This window comes from Salvelinus namaycush, chromosome 9 (genome assembly GCF_016432855.1).
Source record: "Salvelinus namaycush isolate Seneca chromosome 9, SaNama_1.0, whole genome shotgun sequence".
Lineage (NCBI taxonomy): Eukaryota > Metazoa > Chordata > Actinopteri > Salmoniformes > Salmonidae > Salvelinus > Salvelinus namaycush.
The window spans coordinates 30,833,525-30,854,985 of NC_052315.1; the positions used below are offsets into that span (position 1 = coordinate 30,833,525).

Below are 21,461 nucleotides of genomic sequence, written 5' to 3' on the forward strand. Positions count from 1 at the left end.
TCACGCTGAGGTTGGCTTCGTTCTGTAGTTATTATCTGAATCCTTCTGACATCGGACCGTCATCCTAATGTACCCGGAACAGGAGGTTACATTTTCGTCAAGGGCTTATATAGTGGAGGGAGAGAAGGGTGTGTTTCATAGTTTATAACCCATGTTTCTTCACAGGGGCGGGCCACTGATTGAGCAGAGCCCTAACCGTATGAAAACCCAAATCTCTCATTTGGAAGCTAAAATTACATTTAATCTTTTCACAAATAATTTTATTTTTAAACATTTGAATTGCACAACAATTTCATGTGAATCTGATAACTATAATGTGTAGACTTTCCCAGATACAGTTTATGTCGTCCTGTCATCAGTCATAATGTCTCAGATGACAACCGAACTGACATCATATTCATTAAGTACCAACGCATATTTTCAACTGGTTCTATTACCGAAATATGGTTCCTTTCCCTCCACTTGTTTGATGTTCCCAGACTCTCTATGTTTAACAAAGGCTATTCAAGAGTCCCTCTGTAGAGTCAGAGAGAGAGGGAAGGGAGAAAGGTATTTATGGGGGGGGGTCATAAACCTTACCCACAGGCCAACGTCATGACAAGACCATGCTGGGAAATATTATATATGGTTCTATGGAGAACCCTTCTTGCCTTCCAAATAGTCCTTATTGCCTTCCAAAGAATAATCAAAGAACCCTTACTTTTAAAAACAGTTCTTAGGATGTTAAAGGTTATATGTAGAACCATTTGCCTTACATAGAACCCTTGTCTTCCAAAAAAGGGTTATTCTGATCAAAACGGTTCTTGGTAGAACTCTATCCCTCCCTTTTGGAACCCTTTTTTCTCTGAGTGTATGTGTGTTTGTGTTGTGTTGCTATGCGCGTGTGTGTGTTTGTGTGCGTATGTAGTGTATGTGGATTTGTGTGGGTTTTGTGAGTGACTATAGTGTGTTAATACTGTGCATAGAGTCAGTGCAAGATAGGGTCAGTGCAGATAGGGTAACCAATTAATTAACTATTTAGCAGTCTTATGGCTATTTAGTGGTCTTATGGCTTAGGGGTAGAAGCTGTTTAGGAGCCTGTTGGTCCGAGACCTGATGCTCTGGTACTGTTTGCCGGACGGTAGCATAGTCACCAGTCATTGGCTTTGGTGGCTGGAGTCTGAGGCCATTTTTAGGGCTTTCCTCTGACACCGCCTGATATAGAAGTCCTGGATGGCAGGGCGCTTGGCCCCTGTGAGGGGATACGAGGTCCAATGAGGATCTGAGGGCAAATGCCAAATCTTTACAGCCTCCTGAGAGGGAAGAGGCGCTGTCGTGCCCTCTTCACAACTGTGCGGGTGTGTGTGGACCATGTTAAGTCCTTAGTTATGTGGACGCCAAGGAACTTGAGCCGCTTGATTCACTCCAATACAGCCCCTTGGATGGGGGCGTGCTCTCCCCTCTTTCTCCTGTAGTCCTCAATCAGCTCCTTGGTATTACTGACATTGAGGGAGAGGTTGTTGTCATGGCACCACACTGCTAAGTTTCTATCCTTCATCCTATAGGCTGTCTCATCGCAGTTGGTGATCAGGCCTACCATCTTCGTGTCATCAGCAAACTTGATGATGGTGTTGGAGTCGTGTGTGGCCCGCAGTCATGGGTGAACAGGGATTACAGGAGGGGACTAAGCACTAAAATAGGTTTACTCTTTTCTGCTTCCTGTGTGATTTTATCCTGTTTGAGTCATCATAGACTCTCTAAAGTTTTAATTAGCTGCTGTGTCTGAGCCACAGATTCTACCATCGTCTCTCAGGTCCCAAAATGTCAGTTCAGCTTATCCCCCTCTAACCCCAGCATCCTAGCCTCCTCTCCTAGTGGGACCAGTGTGTGATGGAGACTAGGTGGTCAGGGTTGTAACTGGGGAGATGAGCAGCACCAGCCCAGTGCAGGTGAAAGGTTTAGAGGAAGCGTATGGCCTCGTTCCCAATGTTCACCAGTAGGGTTGCAAAATTCATGGAATTTTCAATAAATTCCCTTGTTTTCCAGAAATCCTGTTTGGAGGATTCCGGATTTTCTGCTTACTCTAGAAACCTCCAACCGGGATTTCGGGAAAACCAGGGAATTTATTGAAAGTTCCAGGAATTTTGCAACCCTATTCACCACCATACAGTATGAACCTAGCAGGTGAAGCTATGGGGAAGTGTGAAGTGGCTGAGTGGAGAATGTGCTCTGTAATCCCTTTGCCTTACATTCCCATTACCGCAGAACACTGCAGATATCTGAAGGACACTCTCTGGGGTCAATAAAGCTTAAGTGCTTGATAAATGTCTTGAGTGCTTAAGAATGAATATAACAAATCTACATCATAACGATTTGCTCTTTACAACTGTCTGATGTTATGTTCTCTGTTTAAAAGAACCTGTAGGTTTCCTGGGTGATCGTTAATCGTTCTCTAATCGTTACTTGGAAAGGCTTAAGAACTTGATTGTTGATTTTCCGTTTGAAGCAGAGGTATGTGTGTACTGTATGTAATGGGTTGTGGATGAGTTGCCGTGTGTGCATGCGTTGGTGTGCTCTGGGTCCCAGGCCCCAGGCTGTGATGCTGTGGCAGCAGAACCTGATGTCACGTTCTTTCAAAATCGAACCCAGAAGCAGACCAGGACAAGGAGAGTAGGAAGAAGGTGAGTATTTATTTACAAGTGAATATGAAGGGGTAGAAATATCCAGGTGGCGTAGCGGGCAGCGGTGGTGAGTTGATGGGAGTGAATAGGTGGGTCCAAGGGAGTAGCGGAAACCTCCGACGACCAGGCAGGAATGGGGTAAGTGATCCGGGTGAATAACTGAAGACAGAACAAACGGAGGTAAGTTTAAGGCAAGCAAGACGTACAAAACAACAAAACAAATACTATCAAGCTGGAGGCTGATACGCTGGCACAACATACTGTTAATGGCTAACAATCCGTCAGGGAATGGATGTCAGGTCCGGGCTTATGAAGAGGAGAGATGATGATCAGGACCAGGTGTGCAGATAGCTGATGGGATACAGGTGCGGGTAATCTGAGATCTCCCAACTAGCTAAATCGCCCAGCAACCAGACAGGGTGCGTTCCAGGACACCGGAAAAAACACTCCAGAACAGAACACAGGCAAAAAACAGACTCAGGAAACGGGATTCGTGACACCTGAGCATGAACCTCACACAAGCTGAGTGTGCTACATTAACAATGCAATCACTCACACACCTCAGGCCCCGAAGCTAAGGAAAGTAATCTATTAATGAAACCAGAGGAATTACACCAGGGCTCTACCACTCCAGGTCCTCTCTGTGCTTTAAAACACACACACACACACACACACACACACACACACACACACACACACACACACACACACACACACACACACACACACACACACACACACACACACACACACACACACACACACACACACACGAGCCAACAGCATTGTGTTTCCTTCCCCCTCGCTATAAAATGAAACTGTCTTTTATTAATGTTCTGTATTGCAAGGTTGACATAGAGCCCATTTTAATGATTAATCTGAGAGGAAAGTGGGCATTGTACTCAAGGGGACCCTTAGGAAATAGGGTAGCAATGATGCTGTTTTAAGCCTGGGGATTATTTTGCTGGTCAGTCTTTTTGCCATTGAGCATACTGTACGTATAAGTTGTAGGCCTATGGCTATCTGCTCCATTCAAGTATCTGGCTAGAGCTCCATCAACTTTGTGTCCTGTGAAGCCTTATACCCTGCAGGAGCTCTGGATGTCTGTTTGGACACACAGACATGATGGAGACGGGGGTTGTTTTGCCAGTTAAAGCAGCCCAACCATTTACAAGGTGACAGGTTATGGGCATTGCATGGAAGATGTGCTATTGTTGGCGCAGCATTACCTCCAGGATGAGCTATTGTTCAGTAAATTACAGTTTCATGACCAAATTAAGACTGCAGCCAACAGAGACAACGCAGGAGAGGAAAACGCTTGTGAAGCAGTATGACATTTAATAGAATTATCCCTCCTTTTCATGGCTGTGCTACTACTTATGCGTACGGTAGTATTAGTACAGGAAGGCATTTTGCCACAGGTTTAGCCAAATGTTTTTATGATTTATGATGAATTAGGGCTGGGAATTGCAATATACTTACACGATACTTAGGTGCCGATACGATATGTATTGCGATTCAATATGTATTGCGATTCGATACTGTGATTGTATTGCGATTCGGTGTTACAAACATATTGCTCACCATATGTTTGCTGCAGAGGGACAAGAGAGAGCCATGAGAAAACAAGTTTTGATCAGTCATGGAAATAAAAGGTCAGAAAACAAATTGGCTCCCTGTTTAAAGTAATATCCCGATATGTAACTGTATTGATTTCCCCCCCAATCATTATTATGAACAATCCTTTGGATTTGATGGCAGAGGATGCAGTCTGTTTACAGGAAAGTGCTATCTAGAACCTAAAAGGGTTCTTTGGCCATCCTCATAGGAGAACCCGTTGAAGAACACTTTTTGGTTCCAGGTAGAATCTTTTTGGGTTCCATGTAGAACCCTTTCCACAGAGGGTTCTACATGAAACCCAAAAGGGTTCTACCTGGAACCAAAAATAATTATCCTATGGGGACGGCCAAAGAACCCTTTTGTTACCCTTTTTAATAAAAGTGTACTCAACTGTAAAATGTCACTATGGGTAACAGAATGCATAGGTTTTCACACCAGATGCTACTGCCACAACAACAATCACTGTTCACACGAACAAACCAATGTCTTTATCGGAGATGCTATTTGATTTGGTTAGTCAATGGTCAGACCAGGGGATTCTATTGGCAGTTTGGTCGATACCCTTTAACAACCCCTGACCAACCCAGCTGAAGAGACGCTGCATTAGTTTTAATTAGGAATTCACCAGCATCATTCATTAGATCCTTTTTTCCTGCCACACCGTCACACAGATCCTATAATTACAGAGCATGTTGGAGGGGAATAATGCAGCTGGGCTTTGTGTGGGGTAGAGAAATGACTCAGGGAGGGAGAGAGGAGAAGGAGCGAGAAAGGGGGAGAGGAGTGCTATGGAATACTAACACACTTGCTGTCTGCAAAAAAATCCAGGCTTCCTGTCTGACTCAATGCGTCATCGTTTGCCCATATACATCACTGTCTTCCAGACTTTTTTGCTTTGTCATTGGCTCGCCTTGGCGGGGATTTCTGCCCAGTGGTGGTTTTTGAGGCCGGTGCATCTCAGAACAATGTGTGTTGTCTATTTACAGCTTTCATAAAATACAACTTATTCAAGTTGAATAAACAAAGTTTAATTCTAATTCTAAATGCAAGGTGAACAAGAATGTTTTATTATGATGGGATGTTGTGTCAATACTCAGTGTGAGAGACTGTGATTGATCTTATTGAGGGATCTGTGTCCCATACCTATTTTATAAGGATGTAATATGCATAATTGATAAGCGTGTGTGTGTGTGTCCTTGCGCAATGCATTGCCCCTTTGCGCTTCAATTTCTGCCCGGGGCAAGTAAGCAGGCATGTCGGGTTGAGTTGGATGTGAGGGAGAGGTCTAGAAGTGACAGTGACGATTGCCCATGGAGGTCCGCAAGCCCTAAGTCTTACTGTGAGAAAGGTCAGACTGTTAGCAGCGCTTGCTCGCACTGATATTTGGCACCCGGTAAGCCTTCTCTGACAGGGCTCTCTCTGAAGTGTGTTAGCTGGAGCCTGAGTAATGACGTTGAGGAGATTACTGATCAAAGAGACACTTCCTCTGCCATCACAGGCCCAATGAGGACAGAGAGAGTGATTGAGGCTAACTCTAGCAGCCCACTGCCCTGGTCTAGCCTGGCCTGAGGTGACCTCCACTCACAGCTCACTCACAGCTCTGTTCTTAATGGTGAGGGGGAGGGACATGTCTTCTTGTCCTCTGGACTGGAGAGATCCATTGAGATCCAGTAGCAGCAGCAGCCATCAGGTGGTGTCCAGGCCAACAGCAGCATGTTACCCACGCATGGTCAGTGTCTTATTCTCAGCAGACCTCAGCCCCCTCTGTGTCAGGAGCTCATTTAGGGAATCATCTGCTGTTCACCCACACATCACATTGTGCTTTGCATGCTTCAATCGTATGCGTTTAACGTCGACTGCTCCCCATCTGTCAGACTACCAAAAATAGGCATGCAGAGCTCTGACTGCACTGAGGGCATCATGAACATCTCTGGTTGCTATGCAAATGTAGACAGTGGGAAATGCTAGAGATATCGATGTGCTGTAGATACAAATGTGGATTAACCACATTATCCTCCCCTCCAAGGTCACAAAACAGTCCTCATTGGCTGACATGTTATCAATAGGAGCGTGACAGATTCATCTGACGCATGATACTTGTATGCTTGACCTGGAAGCGTGTTCCTTTAAAAGTTTGAGTGAAGACTTATGAGCTTATATGAGTTTGATTGTGATGAGCATGTGTGTTGACTGACCCCATTACTAAGCTCCATTAAACGGCCCCTAGTGATCCAGTGGGGAGGGAGGGAGGTGGCACGTGAGGCCTGTTTGTCCCTGGCATGGGGAGGGAGAAGGAGAGGGAGAGCAGTGGAGCGATCATTAATCTGCGTTCTCTCCCTGGCACTGATGTATCACCTCTTCATCCACATCCCAGTTATTAGTAAGACTGGGAGATGCAATCCTCTTAATATGTCACACGTCATACCTAGAAGGCACAACTTCAGCACCTGCATGTATCCTCTTCAGCTATTAAAATGCAATGGCACTGAGTGATAAACAGATCATTCACATGTATTGATTGCATTTCTTTTATAACATTGCTTTGAAGATGACTTTTTACGTTGGTACTGATTCAGGATATTGTAATAATTGTTATCATTTAGTCTGTTGTTTCCTGATGTTGCACAGTAATCTGTGAGGGGTGCCAGTGTATCAGAATTCTAGTCCACCCAGTTTCGGTACACATGCTCATCACAGAAGCACTGCCATTATTCTAGTTAGCTGACTAACAGACACAGTGTTAAGCTGACAGCCTGACTGAGTCTGCAGTATGTAACTCCCAGGTTGTCAGCTAGGTAGAGAGGTGTATTAGTTGCCTGCCTGCCAGATGGATCACCACCCTGTTCCAATGAGCTGTAATCATCCCTGGTTTGTGCTTCTGCTAATACCAGCAGGCCTTACAAATGCCTTAAGCTCCACCAGAGGGAAACAACTTATTATGGTGGTGTGCAATGTTTGCTGAAAATTCAAATAACTTATCTTTCTGGAATAATTCAGAGAGGGTGGATATTATTATGGAAAACATGTTGATTTGAGTGACATTTCAAATAGTAATCAGAGCTGGGAGCATGATAGGTCTTTCAGTGGTGTATGAGTGAGGGAGGGGAAAACTGGTGCTGGTGCAGGTGGGCAGAGTCTCCCCTCCTCTTCTATCCTCTCCTCTGCCTTGCCTTCTCTTTGATCTCCTCTTAACTAGAGTCGATACCCGCGACCTCGTGGAAATCTAATTAGCATAATCAAAAATCCGGGCTGTTTAATCTAGTGATATCTGTTGTTTTGCATGGGCTCAATCCACCGCATCCGCCGATGTTGGCTTTCCGCATCTGCGGTGGAAGGTGGCAGAGCCACCCAAACGCTTTTGGCTACTAATGCTAATATGACCCCTTTATGGAAAGATGAGACTCTCACAAGCACGATGGTGTTCTCCGTTTGTCTCTACGACCCCCACAAGCTTCACGGGACTTGTCTGAAGTAGGTACCGCCGATCTGCAAACTTCTATCTGAGGCGTACAAACAGTTTGGGCTACACAGTAATATGACCCCATAATCGAAAGGTGAGACTCTTACGAACACGTGCATGTTGCCTCACAAGACTCATCTTAAGGTAGCCTGGTACCTGTTAAAAAAATGAATGGAATTATATACACTGAGTGTACAAAACATTAGGAACACCTTCCTAATATTGAGTTGCACCCCCTTTTGCCCTCAGAACAGTCTCAATTTGTCGTGGCATGGATTCTACAAGGTGCCAAAAGTGTTCCACAGGGATGCTAGGTAATGTTGACTCCGATGCTTCCCATAATTGTATCAAGTTGGCTGGATGTCCTTTGGGTGGTGGACCATTCTTGATACACACGGGAAACTGTTGAGTGTGAAGAACCCAGCAGCGTTGCAGTTCTTGACACACTCAAACCGGTGTGTCTGGCACCTACTACCATACCCCGTTCAACGGCACTTAAATGTTTTGTCACCCTCTGAATGGCACACATAAACAATCCATGTCTCAATTCTCTCAAAGCTTACAAATCCTCCTTTAACTTGTCTCCTCCCCTTCATATACACTGATTGAAGTGGATTTAACAAGTGACAAATGATCGCTCAATAAGGGATCATAGCTTTCACCTGGATTCACCTGGTCAGTCTTTGTCATGGAAAGAGCAGGTGTTCTTAATATTTTGTACACTCAGTCTATGGAAGTACTTTAGTGCCAAAAAAAGGGTTTAACTCTAAATCAAAGAGGAAAAATGTTCCTTGGTATGACCATCGGAAAACAATTACATATGTTAGCTTAGTTTAAACCCGGGACCTTAATTAATGCCTTTAAATCATATGCAATTGTTCTCAGCATAATATACTCTATATAGTGTATTATGGGTTTGACCAATCATCATACCTAAACTGTGTGATACTTGGTTAACCTTCATTAACCTTTAGAAAATAAGCGGAGGTGCGGTAACACACCATTTGTCTGTCTAAATGTACAGGCCTAGAGGTACAGTAATTTTAAGGAGAAGAAACATTTGCATTAAACTCAGTGTAGAGGGTCTGGACTCAATAGGGAGGCTGGGTTAGTCCATAGGAATTGCACCAGTGGCTGTGCAGAATATAGGAGACCGACGGGGGCATCAGATGTGTAGGAGAGAGTCAGTGGAAGAGTGTGCCCACTGCGTCTAGTCCTCTGTGCCACTGTGTGGTGTGCCAGACTGCTGCTCTGAGGGCAGCGTGCCCACACGCAAGCAAGGGAGGGTCACAGTCCATCAGTCTAACCCAGCCAGATCTCAGCACACTTAATCCACTCTCTCATTTTTTCTCAGCTATGGAGGGCTTCTGGCCCAGACTCAGCAGATGGCTGTGGTGGCTGTCATCAATATTGGATAAATCCTAGATATCTCCACAGGTTCTGGGAAATATGAAGCACATTTATATATCAGTAAATTACCTCCCTCTTGCCCTTAGTCTCACACTCAAACTTTGGCAGAGGTTCTCCCTCATGTCCTAATGGAGTTGTTGAGTCCCTGGACCACTTATGTCCTTTAAGTGGGGGTATTTCCTCGAAATTGCCTGCTTACAGTAGTTTGTTGTGCTCTTTTCTTGTGTTTTCTGTCAGTTCCTCATGTTATTGTTTTCTCCTTGTCTTGCAGCGGGATGCTAAAGGACAGTATCTGTTCGACCTCATCTGCCACCACCTGAACCTACTGGAGAAGGACTACTTTGGCATCAGATATGTGGACCCAGACAAGCAGCGGGTGTGTGTGTGTGTGAGTGCTTGCGTGCGTGCGTGTGTGTGTGTCCGTGTGCTGCATGAAGCATACTGCAGTAGAGGTGACGGTTCAAAGAGATACAAGGCCAGATTGAAGATGTATGTTATTTTCTTTCTTTCATAACACACCATATTCGAGTGACACTCATTCCATCAGCAGCAGCAGAGCACTAAAAATAGCTTGTAGCTGCACTGCTTGATTCATGAAGAATTAACATGTGCTCGGAGTGGGTGTTTTAGCCACAGAGACAAGACACAGGTCCTGCTGATCCTGCATTACCAAAGAAGAGAGGGGCTTGATGGAGTTAATGTTCCCAGAAGGACAGGGGGGTGAACCAGGGCCTGATATACTGGCAGAACCAGAGTTACCTTCAGCACTGAGCCTAGAGAGCACTGCCGCAGTGTGTCTGTCTGTCTGTCTGTCTGGCCAGGCCCAGGCATACTGGTGTAGTATCATCTGATACAACATCCATTACTGTCATTTATAGACAAAGAGGTTATCTGTATGGGCCTTCACTGTTCAATTTGCTTCAGCATGATGTTGATTTAATTATACAAATCAGGACTTGATAGCATGAATAGTGTTGGTGTGTTTTAGATCCGAAGCTGACATGACATGACACAGGCTTTCACACGTCTTTAGATGAATGGTGTTGGTGTGTTTTAGATCCGAAGCTGACATGACATGACACAGGCTTTCACACGTCTTTAGATGAATGGTGTTGGTGTGTTTTAGATCCGAAGCTGACATGACATGACACAGGCTTTCACACGTCTTTAGATGAATGGTGTTGGTGTGTTTTAGATCCGAAGCTGACATGACATGACACAGGCTTTCACACGTCTTTAGATGAATGGTGTTGGTGTGTTTTAGATCCGAAGCTGACATGACATGACACAGGCTTTCACACGTCTTTAGATGAATGGTCATTTCTGTCTATTGCATTTAACCTGCTAGCTTTTGTAGAGTGATATGGAGTGATATGAGCATGGTGTCAGGAGTAACAGCTCAGCTCAGCTGTAGTTAAGGCGGTAGAAGCAGGATTTTCAGACGTTTCACTTTTGTCACACTTTGATCATGTGTCTTTTTTGTTGTTGATGCAGCATTGGTTGGAGGTCACAAAGTGTATTGCCAAGCAGATGAAATGTAAGTATTTCGAGTGTCTTCCTGTTCATGCTATGATCATTCTGCCAATTGAGCAATTATAGTTATCATCACCATGGGGTCTCTAATGACACATTATGTAATTTGACTAATGGGCGGCAGGTAGCCTAATGGTTAAGAGCATTGGGCCAGTAACCAAGAGGTTGCTGGTTCAAATCCCTGTGCCAGCTAGGTGACAAATCTGTCATGAGCCCTTGAGCAAGGCACTTAACCCTAATTTCTCCTGTACATGGCTCTGGCTAAGAGTGTCTGCTAAAATGTAAATGTAATGATTGTGCATTTGAATACAGATGGTAGGAAGTTACTGTATTATGATTTCAACAGATCAAGATTCTCCATTTGACTGTGAGTATGGACAGAAAAGATGAACTGTCCCTCAAAAAAACTCAAATAAATCCTAGCAGAAGATAATCCACACTAAGGTCTCTCACCCACTCTCTTGTCTTTGCAAATCATCATGAACTGTGTCTTGCTAATTGTGGATACAGAGTTTAAGTGAGTTTCCGTTAACCTAATCTACTGTATACTGTGCTATGATATGAAGTAAAGATCGAAACTCATTTTCATTTATGGTATTAATTATTCAGTGCCACCTTCAAAGATTGCTTAATTAATGGGTTCTGTTTAAATTGAGTAGCCATTTGAAATGCTAATATGTTAACTGAAATGGTTTCATCAATTCATGTTAGCACTATGTTAGAACACTTTTGCAAGGTGGTGCTTTTAGAGCATTTTTTTCAGTTAATCATTTTAACTCTGACCATGAAATGTTCCTGACTATTTTGTTCTCCATTGCTGACTCAAGCCTTTGTCCCCCAGCCCAGCCTCCGTTCACCATGTGTCTCAGAGTCAAGTTTTACCCCCCTGATCCCGCTGCTCTCAAAGAGGAAATAACCAGGTAGGATTTTTTTGACGCTCAGCAAAGAAAGAAATGCCAACAACCACTCCCCCAGCCACCACTCTGGGTTCCTCTAGTACAGGTATTCCCAAACTGGGGTAAGTTTTACTGCCAAAAATAAAATGAAACCAACTAGTGTTCAGCGAAATAACAACACAATGTCAAATACAGGTAGCCTATAAAATAATTAACATCCAATCACATTAACCGTTACTCTCTCGCGGGAAACCTTCACTCTTGCGCAGACATTTAGAAACGAAACATGACAATTTGAAAAATAAGCCACGGGAGTTTTTGGAGCGAGAATAAAGACAACTTTCGAGTAGTAAGACATGTAGTAAAGCAACAGATACCATGAATAAGAAGGGGCTAGAAGCGTCTTATATGGTGAGCTACCGAGTGGCTAGGACAGGCAAGCCCCATACTATTGTGGAGGACTTAATTATTCCTGCTGCCACGGATATGGCTGGGACAATGCTGGGGAAAAGGCACAAAAAACTATTGCATTATACAATGATATGGGCAGGGAACATGTAACGCTTTTAAAACATACAGAAGTGCGCGTTGGTTATCAAGGGCAAAAGTATTGACACGTTTTTTTAAATGGGGAGACAAGTTTAAAGTTTTCTTTACTGACCATAATTTTCACTTGTCTGATCGCTTGCATGATGACGAGTTTCTCACACGACTGGCCTATCTGGGTGATGTTTTTTCTCGCCTGAATGATCTGAATCTAGGATTACAGGGACTCTCCACAACTATATTCAATGTGCGGGACAAAATTGAGGCTATGATTAAGAAGTTGGAGCTCTTCTCTGTCTGCATTAAGAAGGACAACACATAGGTCTTTCCATCATTGTATGATTTTTTTGTGTGCAAATGAACTCAAGCTTACGGACAATGTCAAATGTGATATAGCGAAGCACCTGAGTGAGCTGGGTGCGCAATTACGCAGGTACTTTCCAGAAACGGACGAAACAACTGGATTCGTTATCCCTTTCATGCCCTGCCTCCAGTCCACTTACCGATATCTGAACAAGAGAGTCTCATCGAAATTGCAACAAGCGGTTCTGTGAAAATTCTATTTAATCAGAAGCCACTGCCAGATTTCTGGTTTGGGCTGCGCTCAGAGTATCCTACCTTGGCAAATCGTGCTGTTAAGACACTGATGCCCTTTGCAACCACTTACCTATGTGAGAGTGGATTCTCGGCCCTCACTAGCATGAAAATTAAATACAGGCACAGACTGTGTGTGGAAAATGATTTAAGACTGAGACTCTCCAATACAACCCAACATTGCAGAGTTATGTATATCCTTTCAAGCACACCCTTCTCATTAACCTGTGGTGAGTTATTCACTGTCACTGTCACCTCCGACAAATCCACTATAATTGAGAATTTCAATAAGCATTTTTCTACGGCTGGCCATGCTTTCCACCTGGCTACCCCTACCCCGGACAACAGCACTGCCCTCCCCTCTGCTACTCGCCCAAGCCTTCCCCATTTCTCTTTCTCCCAAATACAGTCAGCTGATGTTCTAAAAGAGCTGCAAAATCTGGACCCTTACAAATCAGCCGGGCTAGATAATCTGGACCCTTTCTTTCTAAAACTATCTGCTGAAATTGTTGCCACCCCTATTACTAGCCTTTTCAACCTCTCTTTCGTGTCGTCTGAGATTCCCAAAGATTGGAAAGCAGCTGCGGTTATCCCCCTCTTCAAAGGGGGGGACAATCTTGACCCTAACAGCTACAGACCTATATCTATCCTACCCTGCCTTTCTAAGGTCTTCGAAAGCCAAGTCAACAAACAGATTACCGACCATTTCGAATCCCACCATACCTTCTCCGCTATGCAATCTGGTTTCAGAGCTGGTCATGGGTGCACCTCAGCCACGCTCAAGGTCATAAACGATATCTTAACCGCCATCGATAGGAAACAATACTGTGCAGCCGTATTCATTGACCTGGCCAAGGCTTTTGACTCTGTCAATCACCACATCCTCATCGGCAGACTCGACAGCCTTGGTTTCTCTAATGATTGCCTCGCCTGGTTCACCAACTACTTCTCTGATCGAGTTCAGTGTGTCAAATCGGAGGGTCTGTTGTCCGGGCCTCTGGCAGTCTCCATGGGGGTGCCACAGGGTTCAATTCTTGGACCGACTCTCTTCTCTGTATACATCAATGATGTCGCTCTTGCTGCTGGTGATTCTCTGATCCACCTCTACGCAGACGACACTATTCTGTATACTTCTGGCCCTTCTTTTGACACTGTGTTAACAACCCTCCAGGCGAGCTTCAATGCCATACAACTCTCCTTCCGTGGCCTCCAATTGCTCTTAAATACAAGTAAAACTAAATGCATGCTCTTCAACCGATCGCTGCCTGCACCTGCCCGCCTGTCCAACATCACTACTCTGGACGGCTCTGACTTAGAATATGTGGACAACTACAAATACCTAGGTGTCTGGTTAGACTGTAAACTCTCCTTCCAGACTCACATCAAGCATCTCCAATCCAAAGTTAAATCTAGAATTGGCTTCCTATTCCGCAACAAAGCATCCTTCACTCATGCTGCCAAACATACCCTTGTAAAACTGACCATCCTACCAATCCTCGACTTCGGTGATGTCATTTACAAAATAGCCTCCAAAACCCTACTCAATAAATTGGATGCAGTCTATCACAGTGCCATCCGTTTTGTCACCAAAGCCCCATATACTACCCACCACTGCGACCTGTACACTCTCGTTGGCTGGCCCTCGCTTCATACTCGCCGCCAAACCCACTGGTTCCAGGTCATCTACAAGACCCTGCTAGGTAAAGTCCCCCCTTATCTCAGCTCGCTGGTCACCATAGCAACACCTACCTGTAGCACGCGCTCCAGCAGGTTTATCTCTCTGGTCACCCCCAAAACCAATTCTTCCTTTGGCCGCCTCTCCTTCCAGTTCTCTGCTGCCAATGACTGGAACGAACTACAAAAATCTCTGAAACTGGAAACACTTATCTCCCTCACTAGCTTTAAGCACCAGCTGTCAGAGCAGCTCATAGATTACTGCACCTGTACATAGCCCATCTATAATTTAGCCCAAACAACTACCTCTTTACCTACTGTATTTATTTATTTATTTTGCTCCTTTGCACCCCATTATTTCTGTCTCTACTTTGCGCTTTCTTCCACTGCAAACCAACCATTCCAGTGTTTTTAGTTTTTATTTTACTTGCTGTGTTGTATTTACTTCGCCACCATGGCCTTTTTATATTTTTATTTATTTATACATATATTTGTTTGCCTTCACCTCCCTTATCTCACCTCACTTGCTCACATTGTATATAGACTTATTTTTTTTCACTGTATCATTGACTATATGTTTGTTTTACTCCATGTGTAACTATGTGTTGTTGTATGTGTCGAACTGCTCTGCTTTATCTTGGCCAGGTCGCAATTGTAAATGAGAACGTGTTCTCAATTTGCCTACCTGGTTAAATAAAGGTTAAATAAATAAAAAATAAAAAAATTCACAATTTTTGATGAACAAATAAGGTTTTATGTAAGATGGATAAATAAAGAGCAAAATTATTGATTATTATTATATTATTATTTGTGCCCTTGTCACGTTCCTGACCGGTTTTCTGTTATTTTGTATGTGTTTGATGGTCAGGGCGTGAGTTTGGGTGGGTAGTCTATGTTATGTGTTTCTATGTTGGTTAAAGGGTGACCTGATATGGCTCTCAATTAGAGGCAGGTGGTTTTCATTTCCTCTGATTGAGAGCCATATTAAGGTAGGTGTTTTCACATTGATTGTTGTGGGTGGTTGTCTCCTGTGTCTGTGTTTGTCGCGCCACACGGAACTGTCTCGGTTTGTTTGTTCGTTCGGTTTTGTGTAGTCTGTTTTCCTGTTCGTGCGTTCTTCGTGTTTCATGTAAGTTCTTACGTTCAGGTCAGTCTACGTCGTTTGTTGTTTTGTATCTTTTCAAGTGTTCTTCGTGTTTTCGGTTTATTTAATAAATATCATGTCAAATCGCAACGCTGCATTTTGGTTTAATCCCTGCTCCTCCTCTTCGGATGAAGAGGAAGAGGAACGCCGTTACAGAACCACCCACCAATCCAGAACCAAGCAGCGTAAGTTCGAGCAGTGGCCTATTAAACAGGAGTCTTGGACATGGGAAGAAGTCTTGGAGGGAAAAGGACACTGGGCACATATTGGGGAATATCGCCGCGCTCGTGAGGAGATGGAGGCAGCGAGAGCCCAAGAGCGGTGGTATGAGGAGGCAGCAAGGAGACGTGGCTGGAAGCCGGAGAATCAAGCTCAAGACCGGAGATATGAAGGTACGCGGCTAGCAAGGAAGCCCGAGAAGAAACCCCAAACATTTCTTGGGGGGGGGCTAAGAGGTAGTGGGCCAAGGGCAGGTAGGAGACCTGCGCCCACTTCCCAGGCTAACCGTGGAGAGCGGGAGTACGGGCAGACACCGTGTTACGCAGTAGAGCGCACGGTGTCTCCTGTACGTGTGCATAGCCCGGTGCGGGTTATTCCACCTCCCCGCACTGGTAGGGCTAGATTGAGCATTGAGCCAAGTGCCATGAAGCCGGCTCTACATATCTGGCCACCAGTAAGTCTCCTTGGGCCGGCTTACATGGCACCAGCCTTACGCATGGTGTCCCCGGTTCGCCTACATAGCCCGGTGCGGGTTATTCCACCTCCCCGCACTGGTCGGGCGACGGGGAGCATTCAGCCAGGTAAGGTTGGGCAGGCTCAATGCTCAAGGGAGCCAGTACGCCTGCACGGTCCGGTATTTCCGGCGCCACCTTCCCGCCCCAGCCCAGTACCACCAGTGCCTACACCACGCACCAGGCTTCCAGTGCGTTTCCAGAGCCCTGTTCCTCCTCCACGCACTCTTCCTATGGTGCGTGTCTCCAGCTCAGTGCCTCCAGTTCCGGCACCACGCACTAAGCCTCCTGTGCGTCTCCAGAGCCCTGTACGCACTGTTCCTTCTCCCCGTACTCGTCCTGATGTGCGTGCACTCAGCCCGGTGCCACCAGTGCCGGTACCACGCACCAGGCCTATAGTGCGCTTCGAGAGGTCAGTGTGCCCTGTCCCTGCTCCCCGCACTAGCCTTGAAGTGCGTGTCTCCAGTCCGGTGCCTCCAGTTCCGGCACCACGCACCAGGCCTACAGTGCGCCTCAGTCGGCTAGAGTCTGTAGTCTGCCCAACGCCGTCTGAGCCATCCGTCTCCTCAGCGCCATCTGAGCCATGCGTCTCCTCAGCGCCATCTGAGCCATGCGTCTCCTCAGCGCCATCTGAGCCATCCGTCTCCCCAGCGCCATCTGAGCCATCCGTCTCCCCAGCGCCATCTGAGCCATCCGTCTCCCCAGTGCCGTCTGAGCCATCCGTCTGCCCAGTGCCGTCTGAGCCATCCGTCTGTCCCGAGCCATTAGAGCCGCCCGTCTGTCCCGAGCCGTCAGAGCCGTTCGTCAGTCAGGAGCCGCTAGAGCCATTCGTCAGACAGGATCTGCCAGAGCCGCCAACCAGACAGGATCTGCCAGAGCCGCCAACCAGACAGGATCTGCCAGAGCCGCCAACCAGACAGGATCTGCCAGAGCCGCCAACCAGACAGGATCTGCCAGAGCCGCCAACCAGACAGGATCTGCCAGAGCCGCCAACCAGACAGGATCTGCCAGAGCCGTCAGCCAGCCATGAGCGTCCAGAGCCGTCAGCCAGCCATGAGCGTCCAGAGCCGTCAGCCAGCCATGAGCGTCCAGAGCCGTCAGCCAGCCATGAGCGTCCAGAGCCGTCAGCCAGCCATGAGCGTCCAGAGCCGTCAGCCAGCCATGAGCGTCCAGAGCCGTCAGCCAGTCATGAGCTGCCCCTCAGCCCAGAGCTGCCATTGATCCAGAACTGTCCCTCAGTCCAGAGCTGTCTCTCTGTCCGGAGCTGCCCTTCAGTCCGGAGTTGCCCCTCTATCCTGAGCTACCTCTCTATCCTGACCTACCTCTCGGTCCTGAGCTACCTTATCCCGGTGCTGCCCCTTGTCCTGGTGCTGCCCCTTATCTTAAGGTTAACATTTAAATTAAGTGGGTGTAAGATGAGGGTGGTCATTCTAAGGGGGAGACGTAAGCTGGGATTGACTATGGTGGGGTGGGGACCTCGCCCAGAGCCTGAGCCACCACCGTGGTCAGACGCCCACCCAGACCCTCCCCTAGACTTTTGGTGGTGCGTTCGGAGTACGCACCTTGAGGGGGGGGGGTTATGTCACGTTCCTGACCGGTTTTCTGTTATTTTGTATGTGTTTGATGGTCAGGGCGTGAGTTTGGGTGGGTAGTCTATGTTATGTGTTTCTATGTTGGTTAAAGGGTGACCTGATATGGCTCTCAATTAGAGGCAGGTGGTTTTCATTTCCTCTGATTGAGAGCCATATTAAGGTAGGTGTTTTCACATTGATTGTTGTGGGTGGTTGTCTCCTGTGTCTGTGTTTGTCGCGCCACACGGAACTGTCTCGGTTTGTTTGTTCGTTCGGTTTTGTGTAGTCTGTTTTCCTGTTCGTGCGTTCTTCATGTTTCATGTAAGTTCTTACGTTCAGGTCAGTCTACGTCGTTTGTTGTTTTGTATCTTTTCAAGTGTTCTTCGTGTTTTCGGTTTATTTAATAAATATCATGTCAAATCGCAACGCTGCATTTTGGTTTAATCCCTGCTCCTCCTCTTCGGATGAAGAGGAAGAGGAACGCCGTTACAGCCCTGTCCTATAAGAGCTTTTTGTCACTTCCCACGAGCCGGGTTGTGACAAAAACTCACACTCATTCTATGTTTAATACATTTATTGTATCGCTTTCAATGATGGCAAAAAAACACAATTTGAGTGTGCGCTGACCCTGGTGCTAGAGGGGGTACGCAGCTGGAGGTTGAATGTTTGAAGGGGTACGGGACTATAAAAGTTTGGGAACCACTGCTCTAGTATAAAGAAGAAGTAAGGTAGAGCAGCTATGGTTTGGTGTATAAAATCTTTTAATAACTTTTGCCTTTTCAAAAGCAGTTTCAAAGTACCCTCTGCTTATCACCTTTTCTCATACTTTTCTTTTTCTCCAGAAGTGTTTGCCTGCTGAATGCACATACAGTATTTTTAGTTTTTCTAGTCATTATTGAAGGGCCTCCATAATAAAACAATTCTGAGCACTTTGTGTCTAAAATATTGCGATAAATATTAAAAAGAGCCTTCCTAAGTAAGCTGGCGGGCGAGCCTGTTCTCAGAAATGTATGCTAAATTGGGAGGCTGTGTAGCTGGGCTGTGCTCTCAGTTGGTCTCTCTGGCCGGCTGACTGGCTGGCTGTTGAGGGAAGGCAGGGAAGGAGGAGGACTGAGGGTCAGTGACGGCTAGCAGACTCCTCTAAATGATACATGATTAGCCCCCAGCTAGCTCAGATTGGAATCATTTTTGCACAGTTCTTTGCCTGACTCCCTCATCCCCTGTGCAGTCTGCAATGAGGTCACCCAGAAAAGCCTCTCTGTGCCCTCAATAGGGCCTTTAAACACCCTCTGATACGCTCTGATTTCTACCTCCTGATGATGACATCAAAGAAGCAAGTACAGTGCATTCGGAAAGTACCCCTTCACTTTTTCCACATTTTGTTACATTACAGCCTTATTTTAAAATTGATTCAATCGTTTTTTTCCTCATCAATCTACCCACAATACCCCATAATGGCAAAGCTAAAACAGGTTTTTGGAAATTTTTACAAATTTTTGTAGAATTTAAAAATGGAAATATCACATTGACATATGTTTTCAGATCCTTTACTCAGTACTTTGTTGAAGCACCTTTGGCAGCGATTACAGCCTCGAGTCTTCTTGGGTATGACGCTACAAGCTTGTCACACCTGTATTTGGGGAGTTTCTCCCAGTCTTCTCTGCAGATCCTCTCAACCTCTGTCAGGTTGGATGAGGAGCGTCGCTGCACAGCTATTTTCTGGTCTCTCCAGAGATGTTCGATCAGGTTCAAGTCTGGGCTCTGGCTGGGCACTCAAGGACATTCAGAGACTTGTCCCGAAGCCACTCCTGCGTTGTCTTGGCTGTGTGCTTAGGGTCGTTGTCCTGTTGGAAATTGAACCTTCGCCCCAGTCTGAGGTCCTGAGCGCTCTGGAGCAGGATTTCATCAAGGATCTCTTTTCTATTTTGCTACGTTCATCTTTTCCTCAACCCTGACTAGTCTCCCAGTCCCTACCGCTGAAAAACATCCCCACAGAATGATGCTGCCACCACAATGCTTCACCATAGGGATGGTGCCAGGTTTCCTCCAGACGTGACGCTTGGCATTTAGGCCAAAGAGTTTCAATCTTGGTTTCATCAGAGCAGATAATCTTGTTTCTCATGGTCTGAGAGTCATTTAGGTGCCTTTTGGCAAACTCTAAGCGGGCTGTCATGTGCCTTTTACTGAGTGGCTTCCGTCTGGCCACTTTACCATAAAGGCCTGATTGGTGGAATGCTGCAGAGATGGTTGTCCTTCTGGAAGGTTTTCCCATCTCCACAGAGGAACTCTGGAGCTCTGTCAGAGTGACCATTGGGTTCTTGGTCACCTCCTTGACCAAGGCCCTTCTCCCCCGATTTCTCAGTTTGACCGTGCGGCCAGCTGTAGGAAGAGTCTTGGTGGTTCCAAACTTCTTCCATTTAAGAATGATGGAGGGCACTGTGTTATTGGGGACCTTCAATGCTGGACTTTTTTTTGGTACCCTTCCCCAGATCTGTGCCTTGACACAATCCTGTCTCGGAGCTCTATGGACAATTACTTCGACCTCATGGCTTGGGTTTTGCTCTGACATGCACTGTCAACTGTGGGACCATATATAGACAGGTGTGTGCCTTTCCAATTCATGTCCTATCAATTGAATTTACCACAGGTGGACTCCAATCAAGTTGTAGAAACATCTCAAGGATGATCAATGGAAACAGGATGCACCTGAGCTCAATTTCGAGTTGTTTTGTCCTTAAGTGGTATTGTGTGTAGATTGATTAGGAAAATGTTTTATTTAATCAATTTTAGAATAAGGCTGTAACGTAACAAAATGTGGAAAAAGTGAAGGGTCTGAATACTTTCTGAATGCACAGTACGTGTGCAATTGAGTATGAGTGTGTTTCTTTTGTCTGTGTATCGGTACGTGTGTTTGATTATGTCTGTTACAATGTGTATGTGTTGAAAGGAGGCATACACACCTAGCCTGTTTCATATGAGGTGTTTGACATCTCATATTCATTACTGTCTAGGGATTCATTCACTTGGGTGTGATGAAATGAACATAGAATGCTGAATGCAGATAATGAATTGTGTGGATTGTGTATGTGTGAGAGGTTCTGATGGAGTGGGAGAGGGAGGGAACAGGGGAGTGAAGGCTGAGGAAAAGAGAGATAGAGAGAGAGATTATGAGAGTGGCAGGGAGGGATAGACCACCTCATCTAGTTGGAGGTCAGGGAGAGGAACGGTAAAAGGAGGGTAAATGATACAAATCAATGACATGTCTTTTTCAATATTGTTTCCTTGTTAATCAAATACCGAAAGGATACTGTATAATATATAACACAATGGTTAGACCACACAATGAGGGAAGAGGATAGGGATGGGTAAAATATTCATTTCAATTCACGGCTGCCCTTCAACAAATCTACCGACAGCAGAAGTGTGAAAGGCAGATAAAAAGACAAAATAAATGTAGGGCAGAAAATTGGCAGGGTACAGCATCGGTGATTTACTGGTGTCACCCAGAGAGAGAATGCGAGGTTGTTTTTTTAACACATATGGCTCCTTAAGTGATATGCTATCAACTGTTGTGGAGCTGGTCTAGATTACAAAGTTACAGCCGAGCACACGTGTCTTTTCG

At 45.7% G+C, this 21,461-nt stretch overlaps 1 protein-coding gene across 1 annotated transcript in view; it reads left to right on the top strand.

Moving 5' to 3' along the window:
• Positions 1 to 21,461, top strand: part of LOC120053229 (FERM domain-containing protein 5-like) — a 118,284-nt gene that overhangs the window by 81,090 nt on the left and 15,733 nt on the right. Inside the window, exons 2-4 of the mRNA XM_039000377.1 lie at positions 9,422 to 9,526; positions 10,645 to 10,687; positions 11,525 to 11,603. Of these exons, the coding sequence (XP_038856305.1) occupies positions 9,422 to 9,526; positions 10,645 to 10,687; positions 11,525 to 11,603 (227 nt within the window). The remainder of the gene's footprint in view (positions 1 to 9,421; positions 9,527 to 10,644; positions 10,688 to 11,524; positions 11,604 to 21,461) is intronic.